This window comes from Heterocephalus glaber, unplaced genomic scaffold (assembly GCF_053883595.1).
Source record: "Heterocephalus glaber isolate CG9 unplaced genomic scaffold, H.glaber_assembly_v1.0 deba00001532, whole genome shotgun sequence".
NCBI classification, from domain to species: domain Eukaryota; kingdom Metazoa; phylum Chordata; class Mammalia; order Rodentia; family Bathyergidae; genus Heterocephalus; species Heterocephalus glaber.
Genome location: NW_028258330.1, coordinates 20,692,912 through 20,713,902, shown reverse-complemented (window position 1 = coordinate 20,713,902; position 20,991 = coordinate 20,692,912). Strand labels below are relative to the sequence as shown.

At 49.5% G+C, this 20,991-nt stretch overlaps 1 protein-coding gene across 3 annotated transcripts; it reads right to left on the bottom strand.

Annotated features, from left to right (window-relative positions):
• Window positions 1-5,127: 5,127 nt before the first annotated feature.
• Window positions 5,128-19,320, bottom strand: Pdyn (prodynorphin). 3 transcript variants are annotated; one of them, XM_004840664.3, is made up of 4 exons: window positions 18,673-19,320; window positions 17,363-17,406; window positions 8,506-8,649; window positions 5,128-7,254 (listed from the first exon to the last, which is right to left on the bottom strand). In XM_004840664.3, the coding sequence occupies exons 3-4, from the start codon at window positions 8,632-8,634 to the stop codon at window positions 6,643-6,645; spliced, it is 741 nt and encodes a 246-aa protein (XP_004840721.1). In that variant the 5' UTR covers window positions 8,635-8,649; window positions 17,363-17,406; window positions 18,673-19,320; the 3' UTR covers window positions 5,128-6,642. The 3 variants fall into 3 exon arrangements, with proteins under 3 accessions (XP_004840721.1, XP_012926307.1, XP_004840720.1); XM_013070853.3 differs by having other exon boundaries at window positions 17,363-17,421; window positions 18,673-19,318; XM_004840663.3 differs by lacking the exon at window positions 17,363-17,406.
• Between the last annotated feature and the right edge of the window lie 1,671 nt (window positions 19,321-20,991).

Genomic DNA, 20,991 nt, shown 5'->3' with positions numbered 1-20,991 from the left:
TTTATGTGGACATTCTGGAAGCTTTTCTAGGTTTGTCAAATGTTCCTAAGCAGGCAAGGGACATTATCATAATCTGTAAAAATCAACATGGAAATGGAATAGCAATATTTCCTAGTGCATTAGAATGCAATTTGATTTGCAAAAATTTTATTTATATACTTTCCAGTGATGCATCTTTTATGTAAAGCAAGTCCCAGTTCAGAGACTTTTCTCCCTAGAATTGCAAACCATGTGACTACATTTTGCAAGACTGAAATGAGGGTGGGGAAGTGGGGGCTCTGAGCTGGCTTCTGCAAGCTCATTCCTCACTTGCTGTTAACTTCTGCAGGCTGACTTCCCCACAACCACTGCCACCACTGTGGGCAGACTTCCTAGAGCTCACCCCTAGCCAGTGCTCCGGGGGAGCCTGTTAAGGACAGAATGTCTTACTGGGGCTTTGATCCCAAGAAAGAAAAGCTCTTCTGTCATCCCTGGTACCCTCTGTCTCTCATATGCACTTTGGAAGGTGTCATTCCCTGGCTGTCCCCAGAATGTTCCCTTGTGCTCCCCGTAGACTGTTCTTAGTCATTTTTCCTGTCACTGGGACGTAACACCTGATGTCTTCAACTTAAAGGAGGAAGCATTTACTTTGACCCAATTTGTAAAGGTTTTGGTCCATAAAGGCAGAGTGGCATGGTGGAGGAAAGCTGCTCACCTCATGGTGACCAGGAAGCAGAGAGAGTCAAGGGAGGTCCCAGGAAAGGAGATAAGCCTTTCCAGGTCATGCCCACAGAAGCCCACATCTTCTGAGTGGATCCTACCTCATAGCAGCAAATCAGACATAAGGCTCTATAATGCAATCACCTTTCAAAAGCCCCACCTACAATGACATGAGGCCTTGGGGAGACATTTAAATAGAAACCGTAATGGCTAGTCACACAGAAGCCAGTGCCACCCCTTTCCATTTAGCACAGATGCTGTCCTTTCTGTGCTTAAAAACCTTCCTGTATCTGCTATCTCATCATGGGTTGAAAGTCAAGGTTGTTTCTCAGTCCATAAGTTGAGCAACAGTATTATAAACGGTCCAGACCAGGGTACTTTGAGGATAAAAGGGGCTCCACAGTCACTGCATAACAGTGAAACCAAGGCAGTGCTGAGATGCAGGAGACCCTGTGCCACTTGGTCCCATCCACATTTGCAGCCTCGTCTCCTACCTCTGCCCCCACTCATTCACTTAGCTTCCTTATTCCACTGGACACCGACTACCAGGAGCCATCATCTGGGACTTAGCACTTTCCTCCTCTTCCTGGAATGCTCCTCCCCGCCACTGCCTTGCATAGACAGCCACCAGGCTCCCTGCTGGACCTCTTAAAGATCTCTGGTCACACGTACCCCTTCAGAGAGGCCTGTGACCTCTGAGTAACAATCCCTGCCCTCCATCACTCGAATTCCTTGACTCTTTCTTTTCCTTCCCAGTGTTCATGACCACCAGAGACACTGAGACCCACTCCATCTTTTATAGTCGATTGGTCTCACCCTAGGAAAGTGTGCCCTTACGAAGTAGGATTTGACCATCACCGAACCTTTTGCCCCTTGCCCAGTGCTGGGTCCACAACAGATGCTCCATGAATGTTCATCAGAGACCAGATGGACTCATGTGGGAGGACATTGACTCTAATGACACAACTTAGGGTCAGACCCGGTTCCTGAGTCCTCTTACATGACTTCCCTCTACCCACCAGGGCAGAAATCTTGACTCTCATTTTAAGATGAGGAAACTGATCCTGAGTTGTACTGTTCAGCATTTATTGATTGATGCAGATCAGGTGTTATGTGTCAAGGACAAAAGATTTCATACTATTATCAACATTGTTTGACAGAAAAATCCATGTCTTGGAAAGGTCACAGCCACCCCCCATGGCTGGTTAGCCAAGCTGGGACTCTCCGTGCAGTGCTCCTTCCCCACATCCAAACATTTCATGGGCCTGCCTGACAGACAACCGGAAATCATTTCGCAGTCTCCCAGCAGGTCCTGCAGGCCATCAGCAAGTGTCACGAGGGGTGCAAGAGTGACACAGGTGTGTGTTTTCACAAGGCAAACTTCCTGCCGAAGGTGGTGAAGAACGAGGGGAGGCCTGGGGACACAGAATAACAGGCTTCAGCTCAAAAGATCCAAGGCAGATAATGTGGGAGTGCAACAGAGGTGCACATTTACATATTGCAGGAGTAATTATAAACCTTTGTTACAAATCTCCGCTGCTAACGGGAGGTGACATGGACCCAGCATGTGAATCAAGAATGCAAAATGACATCTGCTAGGAAACTATTGTTCCTGAAACCATCATACGTTTTTGTTGCCTTCAGTTTGTGGCCTTTAATTAATAGACAAGCCCCATCACTGGGCTTGTTTGTGTGAAGGGTCAGAGCATGAGGTGGAGGAGGGGAGAGCCAATCTGAGGGATCCTAATGATGGGCATGATCGTTATGACAAGACTTCCTCACAGTGATGCAGTACAGTGTTGCCACGGAAACTGCGTGCTTATTAGTATTGGGCATTTTTAAGGTTACTAGGATGTTGGCATTCCTTAGCCAGTGCAGCTCTGTGACCGTTGTACGGTGCCCTTTGTGACAGGGACAAAGACTCGGTACTCTGGAAGGACTGACTTGCTTTTATCCCTGTCAGGCCTGACTCAGGTGACATCACTGTGATCAAAGGCACCACCTGTAAGATGGTGTATATCATACCCTTTTTGTGTCATTGTAGACTTTATATCACTGAATATTTTCCTCCATCCAGTGAGGTCAACATTTTTATCCACACTTGACAGATTGGAAAGTGAGTCTCGGTGAAGTGTATACAGTTGCCCCAAGTCACCTGGGGATGCTGGATCTGAGCCCAGATCCTCTTTGACCCCTGGCCATGCTCTGCCTACCTGTGTGGCCATGCTTTCTGTGACCAAGTGAAATAAACCTAGACAAGGGAGGCCAGAAGAACAGTATACTGGAAATTTGGGCATGTGAGGAAATTTTCTTTTTAAAGGAGGATTTCCCACAAAAAAAGAAAGGAGTTTAAAAGAGTCACAAAATAGTGGTGAGAGAATGATGTGTGTGATGCCAAACATGTTATTGTTTGTCTAACTTGGTATTATTTTTCAAAAATTACTTGCTACCCTGAAAAACTGAGAGATGTCAGAGGCAGGTCTAGGTGTCAGCAGTCTCTTAGAAATTGGGTTTCTGGCTCCTCTTGGACATGTGCCATGCACATGCCCTCTACTCTCCCCAGCCCTACCAGCCCCCTTCACGCGCTGGGGCAACTGCCTCCTGCCTGGTGGGTCGGGGTTTACTCCTACATGCTGAGACCCATGCTCCATCTCCCCTCTCCAGTACCACTCCTTCTTTTTCTTGTGTGGGGTTGAATCTATCCCTGGCTCAGTGGTGTCCATGTTGTTCAGTCCCGCCAATCAGAGCATCACATTAATCTGTCCACAATGATTGTTACTGGCTCACAGTTGGACATACGGCCTAATCAGGGCCAATGAGATGGAGGGAAACCATGACTAGGATTGCTGTGAAAACAGAACATGGAGCTTGAACCTGAATAGGACATCCTGAAGCTTCTGGCAACCCCGCACTGAAGGGAAAGGATTCCACTGATGGAGAGATCCTGAGGTTCTTAGGGAGCCCCTTGATCAAGCTCTACCTGAAGGTAAATATTGCTGGACTTTTTGTTTAAGCAAACCAATACATTGCCTGCCTTGTCTGTTTGTTTAACCCAGTTGAGAAAATAGAGTCATTTGCTTTCGAGTGACAGAAAATTCTTCCTGGAGGAGTTTCCGGGCTAGAGAAGCCAGGATCAAGACACACTGGATAAAAATGATAGAAACCTTCAAACTAACATAAAGATAAAACTTTCCAACACTGAGTCATCAAGGAGTGGAAAACACTGCAAAATCCAAGTCAATAAAAATGTTCAAGCAGGTTAGGGTTTATTATGGACGTGTTCATTTGGCAGAGAGTAAGTGCCTGAATAAAATGAACCCAAACTTCAGGTTCCTTCCTAAGAATATTAGGGTCAGAATATTCCCCAGGAAAGGGTTTCCTGAATACCCTAAGGAGATTCTTCCCTGCACCTGCTATCCTTTACCTCCATATCCCAATGCTTCGCTTTGCTTCCCTCCCCTCCCTTTTCCTCTCCTCTCCTTTCCTTTCCTTTCTTTTTCTTCAGTACTTGGGCCTTCCCGTGAGCTATGTCCCCAGCCCTTTCTAATTTTCAGTCCTCCTGCCTCAGACTCAGGAGTGCTGAGATTACAGGCCAGCACCACCACACCTGGTTTCCAGTTCTTTTCTTTACAGCAATTATCACTGTTGCAAATGTTCATGTCATATTTTCATATGTTTATTTCTCTCTTCTACCAAGCTGCACATCCCACAAGAACAGAGACCATGTCCATTTTGTTTTCCCATACTTCCTACTACACACAGCTGGCCTGCAAGTAATACTTTGTTGAATGAATGAGACCTCCCTGACCCTGGGTTTTCTAGGATGTCTCTAAGAAACTCAGGCTCCTCATGGAACACGTGAGGCTTGTAGCCATTGAGTTACTTTGAAACACTCCTCCTGTTCAAAGACATTTCATCTGTACAACTCAATGAAGTGTGTCATCTTAGTAGGGGACATTTTGCCACCTTGTCACTTGAGTGCTCATCCTTAGCACACTCACGCTTGTTAGAACATCTCTCCTTTCCGTCCTAGTTTTCCAGCATTGGAGGCAGCCCTGACCTAGGTTCCCTCGGTGGCACCTCTGCCCATCCTCTCTGCCTAGTGCTGAATGCCTAGTTCTGCTACTGTCCCCCAAGGCAATGTAGGAAAGGAAACCCTCAAACCCACCTTGTGCTATGCATATATGATTTCATCTAACCCTCACTGCCACCCTACAAAGTTGGCATCATTGTCTTCATTTCACAGAAGAGAGAGCCATGGCTCAGAGAGGTCCATGACCCACTTGAGTTCACACAGATCCAACTTTCAATTTTAAACTAGTTAGCTAGCTAGGTTCACCCCCTATCACTCATTCTGGGGACTGAGGCTGGAGTGGATGCAGATACACACATACACACACATACACACACATGTGCACACACACAATGTCATCAGCATCTCTTTTATTTATTATACTGGAGGGAGCAGGAAATTACACGGGCCTATTGTAGACTAAGCAAATTCCAAGTAAATTGCATAAATGGAATTTTTTAAAAGCACACAAAGCAAACCTAGAACAATCTGTACATTTCAGAAAGAGAGACCGGGGGGCTGGGCTTGAAGAGGGGTGCTCAAAGCACCTTACACAAAGTATCCAGACTCAAGTCCATTTCCTCTCCTATCCAGCCCATCTCCTTGTCCCACAAACCCCAACAGTGCTTGGGGATGAGAAAGAGAGAGAGAGAAGGAACTTTGAAACCAACACATCAGGTTTCTGTCTCTGATTCTGGGTTATTTGAATCAGGGGAACTCACTTGCCCTCAAACAATCATTTCATTCCCCTTTCTGTTTTATTTGGAGGCATTAAGAGGGAAGAATTGTTATGTTGGGTTGAGGAGGGGCACTCTTTCTTTCCGCTGCCTCTGGACTCCCTGATCCATTGCCCAGTGCATATGCTGGGCCAGATGGCTGGGCTCCTGGCAGCCAGTTCAGCTGCTCCAGAACATGGCTGTGTTTAACCTCATCAGCCCAACTGCTTCAGTTCATCATGGGGTAGAAGTGTGATACCAATCCGTTTAATTAGCTTAACGAGGGCCAGGGGAACTGGTCCACATTCTGAGCTTGTTGCACAGAACAAATTGGTTTGCTTTGCTCCCTCTGTGATCATCTGGGTGTTCAGAAGAGCTCTCTGCCACCGAGGAACAGTTTCCACTCCTTTCCTCTTCTGTGAGGTGGGCACAGTCCAGGGTACCAACATGAACATGCATTCAGTAGCTCAGCTCTTCAAGAGATGCATTTCTAAATGATGAGAACTCAGAGTACACAGACTGAACATTTAATCTACCAGAAGACTGGGCTCTCCAGTGTCAGAATTCCTGCTCCAATAAAAGCCAGTGTTCAGGCTCTTCACCTAATGTATGGTCTCCAAAGTGGGGTGCATAAGGAGATCTCTGGGGTTTGAGAATACAATGTTGAGATTTCTGTTTATGTTTATCTCTCTTGTTTTAAATTTCTATTCTGCACAGGTTTTATGGTAATATGTATACTATCTGCATGGAGCGGGTGCTCATTTTTCTTCTGGGAGGGGCGTATGATCTGTAAAGCTTGATCATCATAGATCTACATGTAGAAAGAGCAATTCACTCTGGACTCCTGGAATTGGGGAGTCACTAGAACAGAGTAGGGAGACTGATATCCAAAGCTGCTGCTGGTAGTAGCTTAGAGGTGTAGGGGTGTGAGTCCAGCACTGATCCCAACAGAGGGGGACCTCCACTTTTCTCTGTCACTGACCTCAGGCAAATAGTGCACTTGGGGAAGGAGAGAGGTGAGCTGGGCTTGGATATTTTGTAGATGGTGATGAGCTGGGTGTGGGAACAGGGTACACACAAGAGGGGAGTGAGTGTGCTCCAATATGGGAAGGTATGAGGGGAAGCTCCTGACTCAGCTGCAGGATGAGGGCATGTTTACACATCAAAAAACTCTTCTGAGTAGGCACTGGGGTCTTCCTGTGACCGTGTCACCACCTTGAACTGGCGCCGGAGAAAACCACCATAGCGCTTCTGGTTGTCCCACTTGAGCTTGGGACGGATGCGCCGCAAGAAGCCCCCATAGCGTTTGTACAGGTCCTCGTGGCCCACACTGTCCTCATCCCCATCGCCCTCCCCAGCCACCTCTGTGCTCCTCTTGGGATATTTGCGAAGAAAGCCCCCGTAGCGTTTGACCTGCTCCTTGGGGTCCTCATCGAAATTGAGAGCTGCAGCCTCCACAGCACCACCGTGTAGCTGGGAAGCTCCCACTGCGTCAGACTCCATGCCTTCCCCGAACCCACCAGAGAGACCCCTGAGCTTGTCCTTTGCAGGGGTGCTGGAGAGGAGTCCACTTTTCTCCAGCTCCTGCAGGAAAGGCCCAGCATGCTTGACCAGCTCCATGGAGGCCTTTTCCAAAGCTGCCCTGCTGTCCAGGCCATTCTGGCCCCTGAACCTGAAGGCAGAGGGGGTGAAAAAGGACAGGATGCCCTGGCATCGCTGCCACTCCTCGGTGGGCAGCAAGGTGTCCTGGCATTCCAGGGAGCAAATCTGCAAAATACCCCAAAGACAAGACCACAGTGGTGATGTCACCCCAACAAAGCATCAAGACACATGCCCTGCCCCACCCCAGAGCCCTGGTCCAGGTCCAGAATAAAAGGGCACCACCTTGCTAAGCACTTGGCTACTCATTTGATGCTCCCAGTGATGCATAAAGATGGGCGACCGTACCCCCGTGGGGCATGAGAAACAGACTTTCCCAAGGTCACATAGCTACAGGTGGCAATGCCAGCACTGGATGCAGGCTCTTCCCACAGGCTCTGTGGGCTCACCCTTCCTCTTCTCCTCACCTTTTCCAGGTGTGAAGGGTTCTGCTAACACTTTACAGACAGGGACAAAGCAGTGCAGAATAGCAGAAAGAATATGTTTGAGGAGATATAGGAGAGGACATCAAGCCTCCAGGAGGGGATAATAGTACATTCTGCATGGGGTTGGGAAAATTTAGTCAGGACAATGACTGTGACAGTGACTATAATAACAGACAATACTGGAACTTGAGCCTGGCAGCCTAATGCTATGAACCTCTTTGCTCAGCCATACTGCTATCCTGAGATCCTGAGGAGGAAGCCCTTGTCACACTGTGTGCGTTCTCAATAAACAGAAGCCCGTCTCAAATGCTTTCCATCATTATCTCAGAGAATCACTCCAACTTTGCCGATGAGGGAATTGAGGGTCAAAGAGGGGCTTCCAGAGTCAAGGATCTAGAAAGGTGTAGAACAAGGACCCATGTGCTGCTCATCACACCCTTGGCTCCTCTACTCTAGCCTTCCTGCTGTCCTGAGAGAGGCATGAGGAGAGTCTGAGAGAAGCTAGGACCCAGGGGTGGGGCCAAGGCCTGCAGCCTGTCCACCTGATCTGGCAATTAGGGATGATGGAGATAGTCCTTTCCATGGCAGTGACTGGATTTGAAGGTGCCCATCAGCCCGGGGGTGAGAAGCCTTAAAAAGTTAATCTAGAGATGCTGACTGCAAACCCAGCCCTCATGACTGACACCCCTGTTGCCAAGCACCCAGCTGCCTGGAAACCTGCATCTTACATCTCTGTCCTGGCCCAAGGGAGCCCAGGGTGGTGAGGTCTGGGTGCTTATGGGAGCCTGGGCACCTAGGCTGTCCATAGGATAGGACAAGCCCTGTACAGGTGGGATGAACATGGGACAGGCAGAGCTGCCTGCCCTGTGACCTTCCCTTTTCATGTTCTGTGCACAGAAGGATTGGGCATTGAAGAAACATCCCTGAAACCTACCAGGGGATTGATGGGTTTGGGCCAATCCTGGGTCTTCACAGCACACAAGGAGCACTGGGACAGGCATTCTGCTGAGGCAGAGGGCAGCACCAGGAGGCAGGTGGCCAGCACCAGCCTCTGCCACGCCATTCCTCTCAGTTCTTCCTGCAGGGGAGGGAGGAAAAGAGCATGAGACCTGATATTCCGTGCTGGGTACCCTGAGCTTGCAAAGCCATCTCTTTTGTTCCTGTTAGGAACATGACAAGACAAGCATCTTCGATCCCACTCTATAGCTGAGGAGCTAGAGGGGATATGGGAGTTAAGGCCAAGGCTAGGAGCAGGAACTGGCAAGAGCAGAGTGCTGCAGGATGCCAGGAGCTCTTCCGTGCATCCACATTCAGAGGGCATGACAGCTCTGTGCCAGTGTCATTTGACGGGTGAAGACATTGAGGCACAAGCAGGAGAAGTGATTGTACAGAGCATGTGTGGGCAAGCTGGGCCTTGATCCAGTCTGTTAGACTTTGCATCCCACTCTGACCACCCTCCAAGCCAGAAGATACGTGGCTATGTGCTCCAATGGGTAATTTGAGGCTTTTGTCACCTGCCTTTTTCCCTGTTCCCTAGGTTGTCACAGGCTGGTCTGCTCTGTGCTTTTTTTTTTTTTTTTCTTTTTTTGCAGTACTGGGGCCTCATGTATGCTACACAAGCACTGTATTACTGAACTATACTTTGTAAAGTCTCTGGAATTTTTCTTTCCCATTCTAGCACTGACACTTACCCTGACCATAGCTCTGCCTTCACCCCCTCTCTGTGCTGGCCTCCCTGCTTCCAGGTCCTTCCCTGATCCCAGCCTGAAATGCCCTTGCCAGCACATCAATTCTGTGATCAGATCCACAGCATGCAATCAAGCTGACCTTCTGCCCAAATGTCAGGAATACCCTCAATCCCACCCCAGAACCTCAGCACTTCAGCTCTGACCTCCAACCACAGCCAGCTGTTTATAATTCCCTTACTGAATGTATCGGGCTCTATTTCATCCCCAGGCCTTTGCACATGCTGCTCCTTCTGCCTGGAAAACCCTAGCTCCCCTCATCTGTTACTTGTCACTTCAGTCCTAGATTAGATATCACCCCTGCTGGGCAGCTTTTGTTGATCTTTGAAGCTGGATGAGATGCTACTCCTTCCTGTCCTCCCAGTAACTTGCACCTCTCCCTTCAAAGCAGGGTACAACTTCACAATTAGCTATGTGAGCCTTCAGACTCTGGCTCCAAGAAGGAAGGAGCTGCACCTGGTCTTCTCCATAATGCTCACTCTGTGTTCCTCACACAAACAAACTTTCTCCTGCCTCGGGGCCTTTGCTCTTTCTGTTCCTGTCTGCAGTCCCCTGACCTCAGACTTTCATGTGACTTGCTTTTTCTTGTACTAAGTGAATTAAATGCCTTGTGGCCAGAGAGGCATTTGCTGGCCACTGTATCGAGTGCGATTTTCCAGTCTCTCTCATATCACGGTGCAGAGGTTTTATCACAACACTCACCAGGGCCTTATGCTTTCTGCTTTATCTGATGCCTGTTTGGTGCCCATGGTTATCCCTTCCCCCACTAGAATGTTACCTCACCCAGGACACAGACCTTAACCATCTTATTCCCTGCTCTATGTTAGTACCTAAAACCCTGGCCACCACATAGTAGGCCCTCAGTAAATACTTGGCATTTGAATTAATGCTCTACAAGTAATTTATTACAAGTTGTCTCTTTCACACTCAATTCTTTAGAAGGCAAATGTGAAGACTCAAGACCACTCCAATTGCATAGTGCACATCTCCCACATGGAAATGTGAAGTCCCCTACCCACTCCCGGTTGACTGGGTGGGGGTTTCATGGCCTTCCCACCCTGGCCCTCCTAACCCAATGCCTCTAACCTCAGAGATGGCATCCACCTTCCCCCACGTCCCTCATTCCTGCACACTTTCCTGTCTGCTCAGGTGTTCAGGGGGGTTCCAAGGTCCCACTCCATGAGCCCCAGAGCAGGATTCCCCCTCCAGAAGCATGCAATGGGTCCCCCTTCATAGTCTGCTAATAATTACCTCCACTTGCCATGTATCAAGCCCCTACTGCCCTATGCCCTCAACTTATCCACTCCTTGCCAGTTAGAGGGGCACTTTTGAGACAATGAGCTGCCCCTGTACTGCCTGCAGTAGGCAGCTGGACCCAGGCCTGCTCTGTTGGACCCCCCGAACCTTGTAGCTATAATTATTGTACAGCAACATTGATTCATCGACAGCTGAACCCTCAATGAGCTACCAGGGGGCAGAGTGCTCAGGGCCCTGGAGTTGTATGTTGAACTCAGCCTACCTGCCAACTGTGACAGCCAAGTGTCATTAGCCCTACTTTATGGATGATCCCCTGAGGTCACTCAATGATGACAATGAGAGATCAGGGCCAGGTACCTCTCTTGAGATTGGGCCAGTCTGCTCCTGGCACCCGGAAAGTGGACATGTGTTCCCCTGGGTCCTTCCCAGCCTGTGTGTTTCTCACAGCTCTATCAGCACTGAGCAGATTAGGGTTCCAGACGATTGAGCTGCTCTAGTTTCATGGAGACACAAAGCAGATGACTCATTTTTTCCCTGATACCAGTGATGGCAGGGCCAGCTGGTTCCAAGATTAGCAGTGAATCCCCTGGAGAGCCCCCCTGCAAATCCTAGCTGGAGATGTCCCATACCACCAGCTGCCATCTAAATGGGAGGCTCAATCTAGATCTCTGTGTCTGGGCCTAACCGGAGCCCGCATCCTCTACTTTCGCCCATTAACTTGACCATGGATAACAGTTGATCTGATGGTTACTAAGTTCTGAGCAGCCCCCATTGGTTACCCTTACATCCCTTCAGCATCTTGGCATGAGAGCCAAGATCTCACCCACTTTATAGGTAGGGAAACAGACACCTGCCAATACTCCAGAGCCAGGAGGGAGTCTAGGGTGAAATTTGTGCTCAGGTGAGGCTGGGGTTCCAGAGCTCACCTTTGTGACCACTGGGCACTACCTAGGCCCTCTGTGCATCCATCCCAGCTCCAGATCCAGCTCCTCCCTCCAGGAATCCACACCAGCCTCCACCTGGTCTGGAGTGACCTCCGATCATGTCCTCCCAGCCACCCTCTACACAGCAGCCCAAGGGCTCCTCTGGCACATGGGCTGACTGGACCTCTGCCCTGCACCAGCTTTCAGAGGCTCTGCACCTCCCTGCAGGGGACCTGGCCCCTTGCTCGGCACTCAAGGCCTTTCCTAACATAGAGCCCATGGTGGCCAGGCACTGACTATGACTTGGCCCTGTCCTCAGTGCTGTGTGTCCTAAGGGAAGTGTCCTCACAACAGCCCACAGTTGGGCTAGTCTTCTCCCCACTTTACAGACAAGGAAATAGAGGTAGAGAAATCACACCATCTGCCAAGGCATCACAGCAAGTGCACAGCACCAGACAGCCTGGTATGAGTTCTGGGGAGCCACCTGCCATGGCACAACAAAGGCCCCAAGCACCCTGCCCTCAGCCGTGGCATATGGGGCCCCCTCAGCTTGGACACCCTTCTTACCCACCCACCTACCACCCTCTGACCTGGATAACTCTCCAAAACTCAACCTCAGCTGCCTCCTCGGGAAGTCTATCTGGATCAACCCCTTCCTCTGAGCTCCCTCAGCCACCTGTGTGACCCCAGTACATAATTACAGGTACCTCAGGCAAAGTCCCTGAGATGTGAGTGCACGTGATGTGTTTGAGGATAACAGGCAGACCTTATTCCAGAAGAGGAATAAGGAGAGACTGGGGTAGAAAAGGCAGAGAGGTGAGCAGAGGCCAGAGACTGTTGGCCCTCATAGGCCAGGGCGGAGTGTGCAGCTGTCCTGGGTGCGATGAGAAAGACTACGGTCTTGGTGATTGATGTGTGAATGAATGAATGGCGTCCTAGCACCCACAGAAGGCAAGGATAGGATCAGGAGCTCTGTACAAGTTTTTGAGTGAATAAATAGTCACCATTTTCTCTGCTATGAAATGGAGCTGATGCTGTTTCAGAGGGTTGTGTGGAAATTCAGTGGGATACCGTGTGTGCAGCAAGAATAGGTGCTTTAACAAGCAGAGTGTGCAGGCTGCAGTCCAGACAGATCTGAACCACTGAGACAGGAAAACATGACAGAAGGGAAATCCCAAGGTCTGGCTCGCTGCTGAACCAAAATGTGTTTGATGAATGGACTGCCCCGGTGAGAGGGGGTGCCAGATTGGGCAAGGCCCCCCTCACTCATGATCATGTCAATCCTAAAACAGACACCAGCTCTCAGCCTCTACAAGGTGCCAGGCTGTGCACTACCACCTTATGCATACAAGTTCTAACCTCACAGCAACCCAAAGTGAGTTTTGTACCCGTTACACAGATGGCAAGGCTGAGGCTGGGAGAAGGGAAGGCTTTGCTTGTCCAAGTTAGCCTGGCTTCTTAAATGGGAACATTCATGTCTCCATCAGATAGATCCCTTAAAAGTGGACTCTACCAGAGTCACATTGTCCTTGAGACTTGTGGCCCTATTTCCTTCCTTTTATGGGATAAACTGTGTCAGCTGGGTCCTGAGAGTCTCATCTCTCTCAGGATCTTCAGAGGGAGGGAGCGTGGAAGTCAGACATTCCCCATGGCTGTCTGGGATTAGCTGAAGGGAAAGGAGCTTTGCCTGTCATTGAAGTGAGGGGAAAGCAGCCCACTTGGCAAGGGGGAGGGTGACATTGGGCGAATGACCCTAATGTGGAGCTTGCATGGTCCTCAGAGAAAGGAGGGGCCTCTCTCAGACTTGGTGGGCCTGAGGCCTTGCAAAGAAAGTCCTCTGCATGGGGCAGTTCATGAAGTATGTTCTGGCCACTATCCCAGCCCTGAGAGGAAGGATGGCCTAGAGGGGTGAGGGGGCTTCTCCCCTAACAAACTGGAGAGGGTGCCGAGACTCACTGCTTCCTTAATCACCTGAGCCCAAACCTCACAACAGATCTTGCTCTGTGCCTGGACACATCTTGCTGGTGCTGCCCACCGGGAGAACCCTGACTAATCCAGCACCCGGCTGTGTGTTGACGCTTGTGCTCATCACTGTTTCCATGTTACAAAAGCTTCAAGCTGGGATGGTGATGCTCCCCTGAAATCCCAATAGTCTGAGAGGCTGAGGCAAGAGGATAGAAAGTTCAAGCCCAGCCTGGGTAACTTAGCAACTTAGACCCACTCTCAAAATAAAAAATAAAAAATGACTGGGAATGTAGCTCAGTGCTAAGGCCCTGGGTTCAATCCCCAGTACAGGAAAAAAAAGGAACGAGAAAGAGAAAGAAAAGCATCATTATTTTGAAACAGTCTGAGCAGACCAGAAAGCCAAAAACATTTATTCTCTGGGCTTTACAGGCTAAGCGTGCTGTCCCTGCCTTTGTGAATTTTATGATCATTTTATGACTCTAATGGTTTTTCGCTGATTTTCTTGGATCTCCAGGCACATGAACATTTTATCGAATCATAGCCATTCTCAGGTTTTGTTGGTGTGGGCATCCCCAACCAGGTTGTCAGGGGGCTAAGCGGGCCAGGAACAGGTCACCTCACTGCTCTCCAGGGCACAACCCAGAGGTCTTAGGGAAGCTCGCCTGGATTTTTCTTTGCCTTGGGAGAGAAAGACATGGGCTCTGGGATCAGAGGGACCCCAGTGCCATTGTTTCCACAACCCTCAGTCTTCCCACCTGTGAATGGGGGTGTCATTTCTCTGTGGGTCCCCATAAGGACCTCCTGAGACAGCATCCTTGAAAGGGACAGCACATAGGAGCCCCCCACCCCCTGGGCCAGAGTTCCTTAAAAGGGACAGGTCTTCTTGCCCTCTCATCTCCTCAGTGATGTTCCTATGTTGTAGTCAGCCAAGGGCTCCAAGGAACCGCAAGCATTTTTATTTAAAAAGCCAGCACAGAATAGTAATGGCTTGATTTAACGTCGCAATTATCTCTTCCTGCACTTTATTGCATATGATTATCCCTATTTGACAGAAGAGGAAATGGAAAAAGGTAGAAATGAAGTCACTTGTTTAAGGTCACATCATGAGTCAGGAGGGAGGTGGAGACAGAGCTCAGCTTCCCACACTGGCAGTGACTCCCCTGGAGATGCAACTGTTTCAGGGACCCCAGTAGCCCTCAAGGACAATGTCCCTGCCCTATGCCTGCAGGTGGACTTGAGATGGGCTACTATTACAGGCTCAGGTACTAAGGGAAAATGTGGGCCATGTGACACTGATCCTCGGGATCACACCATACATGAGTGGCAGGGGTGGAATTCACAGAGCCCACATCATCCCCTATTTAGTAGGGCCAAGCTCTCTGCTATATATTCATCTCAAGTATTTCATTTTTGCCCTCAAGAGAACCCCAGTGGGCTGGGCACCATTACCCCACTTTCTAGATGGGAAAACAGAGGGTCAGGATTCAGGCAAGGCCAGGAAATGAGGAAACAGCAGAACCGGGGTTCAAAGGGACCTACTGACTCCACTCCACCCACCATCCTGAAGCCTAGAGGGGCAGGAAATGCCCTTTGAATTACCACTCTCACACTTCTCAAGATGAAACAATTTCAGGCACTTTTACTCCACTGGAAAATATAAAGTTCATCTTGGTGATCTCCAAGGGCTGGTGAAGGGGGACCCTGAAAACAGATACTGTGCTCTTGCTGGACTTTATGGTCACTGATAAAGGATAGGTGATCAGTTTGTGAGGAGAGGCTCAGTTTCTGAGCAGACAGCAGGCCCACTCCTTAGTTTAGCAGATATCAATGCACAGGACACAGGATGAGGCCCCAGCTGAAGGCCAGCCATGTTGGCTATGCAGAGAGCAGAAAGAAAGACAGCCCTGAAGTCACTGATTGTGGTGGGGTCATCTTCTGCCTTTTTAAAAGGATGCTTTTCACCAGCAGGACCAATACAGAATTCCCACCTGTTTTGTTATTTGGTAAAATTAAGGGATGGAGAGAAAGGCAAAGGAGGGTGAACTGGAGAAAGACAGAGATACAGAGTGAGAGTTGAAGACAGAGAGAGAGAAAGAGAGAGTGAGAGACAGGCCAAAAGGAGTGGCAGAGTTATTACTTGCATACATAGAGACGAAGACACCTAGAAAGGCAAGGAGAAATGGCAGAGTACATGGGAAAGAAAATGAAGATGAGACTCAGAGATGGGCAGAGGATGAGTGGGGAAGACAGGGAGAGGGTTTGGGGGATAGAAGGACAGAAAGGAAGTAGGCAAAGTGAGTGAGAGAGAAGGTGGGAGGAAATCGGCTTGCTTCAGGAGGCTGACAGCCCATGGGAATCACAAACTCCCCATTCTCCATGTGCCCTGCCCTGTATCTGCCTCTTATTCTGAGAGACAGTGGGCCAGAGACACAGACACATAGCTGTTGCTTAGTGAAATCTTGTTAAGTTAGATGGAATTGTCTAGGAATAAAACAGATGCAAATGGCAGTTCAAGCCACTGCGGGGACAAATTGTCCCTGGTGAGTATGTCCTCAGTTCATGGCTGACCACTGGCATATGGGGTGAACTGGGTAGACTCAGAGTGGAGCCTTGTGCATTTTAAATGCTTCATGGACCTGTACAATTGACCTTCCAGATGACAGCATCAATCTGGGTCCAGGCTGGAAGAGATGGAGGGGGCCAGGCTGCAAAGGACTCTGGACATGGCTCCATCTCCAGGGTCTGCTGCTAGGCTTACCTGGGTGTCTCTAGCAGATGCTTGCTGCCTGCCACAGTGGCCAGCTCTGACTCAGTGGAGTTTTTTTATTACTTTGTCAGGCCCACTGAAATTGGCCAATCATTCATGGAAAAGAAGAGCGAAAATGTGAAAGAAACCAGAGGCTGACCACACTTTCTCTGACATGCACTGAAATCAAAACAGCAACTATGGGGCGAGGGATTTAGCTCAGTGGTTTTGCCGCTTGCTGCGCAAGTGCAAGGACCTGAGTTCGATCCCTGGTACCAAAAAAAAAAAAACCCAGCAACTATTGATCCTTCTAAGGATGATGGAAAGGACCTAATAAATACAACTGTGCAAGAATGACCCAAAGAGGTGGGCAGTGGGTGGGGGAATCAGGAAGGATCAATCAGAATAAGACTTCATGATTCCCAAGGCAAAGGATGAAAAAATGAAATCATCTGTTGGGGTGGGGAGAGCAGAAAAGTGCCATCCACAAATGAAATATTAACTATTCAATCATATTGCCTGTTCAGAGCACACAGCAGGATGGAATGGAATGACTGAGGAGTTCATAGAAGATGGGGAAGGGTCCAAACTGACATTTTGAAACAGTGATGACTTGGACAGTCATCATAGCATGTACTGAGTCTGTACTAAATGCCAAGTGTATTACAGTGTTCCACGGAGCCTCACCACAAACCTGGGGGTGAGTATTACTAATAACTATTCTCATGATAGAGATGAGAAAATTAGGATGCAGAAAGGGGCAGCTACTGTCCCAAGGTCACACAGCAAATGAAGGGTGAGGTCTGGGATTTGAACACAGCATTGTCCCAGGTGTTTGTAGGACACATTTAGATGATATAAGGAAAATTCCTGACCTCAGGAGTTACCTCAACAAACACCGTGCCTGTGAATTAAGCCAATTGGAAATTCCTCAAACAGCCAAGAACCACTGATTCCTTAGCCTGCTCCTGCTCCATCTAAACATGCCGGGGTCCCACCACCCAGCTCAGGAGTCACTGCAACATTTCCCTGCCAGCTGCCAGTGGAGACAGGGGTCCGCCACCCACCACCCGTCACACCCAGCTCCACCAGGGCAAGGCAGTGGGCTGGAGATCATGTCAGCAAACACAGACCTCCCCCAGCAGCAGAACTCACCAGCTGGGGCTGCTGAAGAGCTCCCTCCAGGCAGAACTCAAAACCTGAGGATAAATGACCTGCAAAATTAGAACAAAGGCAAGGTGGAATGGGACAGGCATGAGGGTGAAGGTGAAGGGAAAAGGGAAAAAAGGTGCACAGCAGAGAAAGGGGGATGGTGAGGCCGTGAGGAAGAACAGAGCACTGACATTCTGCAACGCTTTACACGCATCGTACCGCGGATCTTGATGGCAATTCCTGTCAAATTAGAAAGACAACCCTTGGAAGAAAGATGATAATGAGGACTTTCAGTCTGTGGGAGAGGAATTGAAATCAGATCCAATAACCTAAAGAGCTTGTTTCCCCCTGGGAAGCTTGAAGGCTTAATTAAAGAATGTTTGTAAAGCTTGAAAGATTCTCGGAAAAAGATACCCAGGGAAAAGTAAGAGGTCACAGAATTGACTATTCAACCCTGGAGTCGTCAGCAGGCTTTTTTCCCCCCTGAAGCTCACCAGTGTTTTGCTGGAGTCAAACTTTGGGCTCCTAGAATACTTTCTTTGAACATGGATATCTTTACCAGGGAGCAAATATTTTTTCCTACCTGAGCTTCCTTCCTGCCTAATTTATCCACTTCTGGCTGTAATTTACATAAAAGCAACAAGTCCTTTCCAAGTAAAATTGACAAGAAAAATTCTGCTCAGCCTGGCTTTCCTGGCATTCTGTCCCTCATTTTCCTCTTTTCCCAACAAAACAACCCCAAACTTCATTCTGTGTAAAATGACATCAAAGGAAGCCACTCAAATCAGCACACTGTCAGCAATTAAATGTGATCCAAAAATCATGAAAGGGCTGAACTTGGTTTTACATTGATGTACATGATAATATAATAAATGCCAGAGCCCAGAATCTCATTAGTGTCCCCAACCCGTTCTCTGAGTCCGTAGAAGATCGCTGACCTTTAAAATTACCCTGATTAGCGAAACCTCTCACATCTCCCAGCCAGGGCATCCCATTCGCCTGGCATCCAGGAAATTGGAATGGGCACTGATGTGGGGCAGACGGTGAGAGGACCCTGGGGCTAAATGCAGGGTGGTCTTCTGGGAGGCAGCCAAACCTGTACAACCCAAGACTGCACAAAGGGGGAGATTCCCAAGGGCAGTCTTCTCTCCCTGTTCAGGCTTTTGTAAACTCACTTCGTAACTGTAACTATCTTTGCCAGATAATCAGACCCAGTCCTGAAACCCCAGGCCAGGGTCTCACCACCTCGGTACTGAGGACCGAGAATACACAAATAAACCCAGAGCAAGAACCCAGGGTCCCCTGGACCTTACCTGCACGCTGCTTTGTCCTTGGATGGCTTCTGGCAGAACAGGTTGTAGGGTAGTGGCAGGTGGCCAGTCCAAGAGTCAGCCCTGACTCCAGCTCAGAGAGGTGCCAGAAAGCGAGCTGAGCGCTACCAAAGCCCCTTAGAATGCCAGTTCTGGTGCTTCATCCCCCCTTTTATGGACTACAGCCTCCCCTGTCGCTCAGCCCTCGCTGAGCACAGGCTGCTCAGAGCCAATGGGGAAGGAAGTAGCTCAGAGCAGTCAGAGCTCAGACCCCCAGGCCCTTCCACTCAACTCCCGCCTGACACAATAGCTTCTCTTCGTGATGTGGAGGAGGGAGCAGCCGGTTGTGGGTGGGAGTGGATTCTGGGTGTAGTGCTGTTTGTCACTTGAAATCCGGCCACTTCAGTGTTTGATGCATTTCCAGGAGAATGTCACAGGCAAAAGGAGACAGAGGTAGGGGAAGAGAGAGACAGGGCGAGTTAGAGAAAGAGAGATGGAGAAATAGTGAGAGGCAACAGTTAAACAGAGTCAGACAGCCAGATAGATACAGAGACAAATGGAGAGACACAGAGTGAAACAGAGAGAATTGGGAACAGAAAGAGGCAATGTCGCAGAGCTGAGAAGCAATGAAGACAAATCTAGGAAGAAAAAGAAAGGCTCAGAGACAACCAAGCAAGTGTAAGATAGGTAACACATAGAGAGACACGAAGACCCAGAGAGTCAGACGCAGGGAGATAAGGAAACCAAGGAAGGAGACAGACTCAAAACAGGGACAGAGGAACAGACAGGCGCAGAGTGGGAAGCCGGTGAGGCTCCTGATGATGGTGGAGAAAGGGACCGGGGAGGCAGCAGGCACATGTGCTGCCCTGTGTTGGTGCCTGTGTGTGCTGGGGTGTTTCTGTGTACATTTGCCATGAACACCAGGAGACTCTGGTACATGCTGAGCAGCACCAGGCACTCAAGCCCTGGCAGGCACACAGCCCTGCAGCCTGGAGCTGCCATTCAGTTTTCGCTGGCAGCAACATAGAGTGAAATCCCCCTCAAAATATGGGCTGTGATGTGCCTTTGCACACACCAAGTGGGGACTTGCCTGCCTCCTGTGCCCTGGGCCATGCCAGCAGCAGCTGGAAGGCTGTGCTCTACATGGCTGCAGGACCCTTCAGCACACAGGGGTCTCTGAGTTGGGAAGGAAACGAGCTTCTTTCCTTGGTTGGCAGCAGTCAAGTGGTTCACAGAGGTAGGCACAGCAGTCAGAAGCTGGTGGGGCTGCCCATCTCCTGGTACCTCTGCTGCACCAGGCAGTGAGCTGAAGTTGTAGAGTTCAATCCTCATAACCTGGCCAGGTGGTTAATGTCTCCTTCATCCTGTAGGTGAGGAAACTGAGGCTTGAGGGCTGAGAAATGTGCCTGACAGCCTGCACCAAGCCAGTCATGGAGCTAGCATGGAAACCCAGGTTCCTCTGACCCCAAAGTTCCTGCTCACTGCCTGAACTGTCCCTGGGCAGGAGGCCTTCAATCTGCAGTTCCCCTCCCCCAGGTTCCTTGTATGGGACTCAGTCTCTCTGCCTGTACAGTGTAGAACAACATTGGCAACATGGGTTTGATTCTCTGCTCTGCCACAAGCCAGTGGAGAGAATTTAGCTAAGTTAGTAACCCCAGACTCAGTTTTTGCTCATCTGTGAAATGGGGCCAAGATTGCATCCAGCTCTTTCAAGGGTGAAACAAGGATCTGGCATCAGCACTCAACCCAGTAGCACTGGGTGAGCTCTATTACTACTGTCCTTGTGGCTACTCACTCTGATCTAGCTCTGACACATCTCATTTCTCCAGGGCCGAATCCCCTCCCTGCATGGGGGTCATTGCAGGAGGATGACAGAGCACCTATATGTGTCTGACATTACCACATGCTCCATTGTCTCCCCACCAAAAAGCTGAGGCATGCCTATCACAATGCATCCTCGCCCCATAAGGAGCACAAGTTCAGAGGTGCAGCCACACAGCGGGGAGGGGCCCTGTTCCCCACAATCCCTTCAGCTTGGAGACAGGGCCCAGGCTTGATTTCCAGCCACCCCACTTGCTTTCTTCAGACAGCATATGGTCTCTGACAGGTGGAGACAAAAGACTTCCCAGGCCCTGGGTGGAAGCCTCTGCCCCAGTGCCTGGTGGCTACAGCCCCGCCACATCTGTGGCTGTCTTTCTGCCTGGCACCCTGGAGGACTTGATGTGGTCTGTTCACTGTTACTGGGCACTGGGGAGCCTGGAAATGAGCTGCTTCTTCATTCCTAAGGCCAAATACTCACATCAGATGCTCTCAGTCCTGCTT

What these genes read in the sequence shown, in the direction of transcription:
- Pdyn (XM_004840664.3), bottom strand. Translation starts at nt 8,634, where the DNA reads ATGGCGTGGCAGAGGCTGGTGCTGGCCACCTGCCTCCTGGTGCTGCCC. An exon ending in CCAAACCCATCAATCCCCTG is followed by an intron (nt 7,255 to 8,505) that starts GTAGGTTTCAGG and finishes GGTATTTTGCAG; the next exon opens with ATTTGCTCCCTGGAATGCCA.